Source organism: Diaphorina citri, unplaced genomic scaffold (genome assembly GCF_000475195.1).
Source record: "Diaphorina citri unplaced genomic scaffold, Diaci psyllid genome assembly version 1.1 scaffold289, whole genome shotgun sequence".
Classification (NCBI taxonomy): Eukaryota; Metazoa; Arthropoda; class Insecta; order Hemiptera; family Psyllidae; genus Diaphorina; species Diaphorina citri.
Window position 1 is genome coordinate 209,813 of NW_007377725.1, and position 1,781 is coordinate 211,593.

Here is a 1,781-nt window from a genome sequence, read left to right on the forward strand (position 1 = left end):
GTCTCATGGCTCACTACCGCAAACTGAAAGTCATATAGGGTCTTACATGGGCAGCCTTGATGTAGGGTGAGACTGTTATAACATAGTGTCCTGAAAAACTTGAGTTCGCGTTCGGGGTTCGAAAGTCCAAGGTACTTCCGCCGGGACGGGGGCATTCATCATTCCCAAAAGTAAGTTTCAGATTTAACGACACAGGTGTGGGCTGTATAAACAGGTGGCCAGACAGGTTAGGGTACAGCGAGCTGCTGGCCAGGCTGATACACACCTTTGGGCTACCCCACTGGTAGAGTAAGAGATGGAAGAATCATGCGTCTCCTTGTGAGCACCTGCAATACAAGAGAGCTCATATGTAAAAATCTAAATCTAAATCATGAATCTTTGTGGTAAAGCAGAGAGCTTTCTCACAACTTTGTGGGTATCACAGTATTACAAGTCTTTCATTTACTCAATCATATTTATTATCGCTCATCTCTTCGACTTGTAATGCCGCCACTGGTCGCTACTCAAATAAACTAGCTACTCAATTGTCCTCACGAGGCTGAGTGCACCCCGAACTCCAAGCACAGAGCCGAAAAAAACCTCGGCCCCGCCGGGAACCCGGACCTCCTGCGTGCAAGCCAAGTGTGATACCCACTCGGCCACGGAGGTTGCTGATAGCTCATATGTATACTATGTGTTGACTTGATCCTATGGATGCCCGGAGCCACAATCTGAGTTTGAAACTAGGTTTAACTCTCGTACCAAGCAATCTGATTTGGACTGACATTTGGTTTTCGGTACCAAACTTTACGAGTGGACGCCTTTCGAAAGCTAGACTGACTAATAACGATTGACATATAAATTACCTGTGGTGAGTGCACTAGCAGCAGGCAGAGTAGCGGGTACAGGCACAAACTTCTGAGTATCATCCTCGTCAGTGCCAGTGCTACCGTATGTTACACCTAGAATATTTCCGCCACTGGTTGCTCCGTAACGCTGTTGATATTGAGAACTATGTTGACTAGTACTGCTTGTGCTTCCCAATGAAGAACTAATGGGTACACCACTGAATGAACCCACCCTGAAATCATTCAAGAGAAATATTACAGTCAAACCTGTCTCATTGGGAATCTATTTCCTTCCCAACTTGGAGGTCTCTTTAATCGTCTGCGAACAGAACGGGAGTGGGACGGTGCGCACACAACATGGTGAGCTGGAGGCTGTCTGAGGATGATAAATGTGACTGCGGGTCAATACAAACCATGTCCCAACCTACCAATAGCATGCAACACCGAAGATATGTAGGAAGCAATGAGAATGGCATCCCATTGGGAAAATATCATTTGATTGACATTTTGATGGTCCGGACACACATAGTCCTGCCATAAGTTCTGTTACAAATTGTTCATCGTATATTTTCCGTTAGCCTGCATGGAAATACTTGCAACCAAATTTAATGTAAACAATGAATACTAAGCTTCTTTTTTTTAAAGAGGTTTGACAGAGGGAACTATAACTGCTATGGTCTTATCGTCCCGAAATCGAAGAGAGAAGGAAGACAGGATAGGAGAAAGCCAGCCGTTCAGAGAACGAACATTATCCCATCAGGATAAAATCCGCCCCGGGCGGGAATCGAACCCGCAATACTAAGCTTCATTATGTGGCTCAGTTGGAATTTTGATTGAACGATGCACGGAAGAAAATTAGGCTCGAATGATGAAAAGAAATACCTGCCAAGTACGCGAGTGGAAAGTATGGCGAAATTTTGTTTTCAAATGATTTTTTTTTTTTTTTTTTTTTAC

General features: G+C 44.4%; 1 protein-coding gene across 1 annotated transcript in view; it reads right to left on the minus strand.

The window, feature by feature from the left end:
• The window catches only part of LOC113466543, a 5,258-nt gene extending 3,846 nt beyond the window's left edge, over positions 1-1,412 (minus strand). The window contains exons 1-3 of the mRNA XM_026822051.1: positions 1,378-1,412; positions 846-1,060; positions 220-326 (exon numbers count right to left, since the gene is read on the minus strand). Coding sequence (XP_026677852.1) covers positions 220-326; positions 846-1,060; positions 1,378-1,412 — 357 coding nt within the window. The remainder of the gene's footprint in view (positions 1-219; positions 327-845; positions 1,061-1,377) is intronic.
• Between the last annotated feature and the right edge of the window lie 369 nt (positions 1,413-1,781).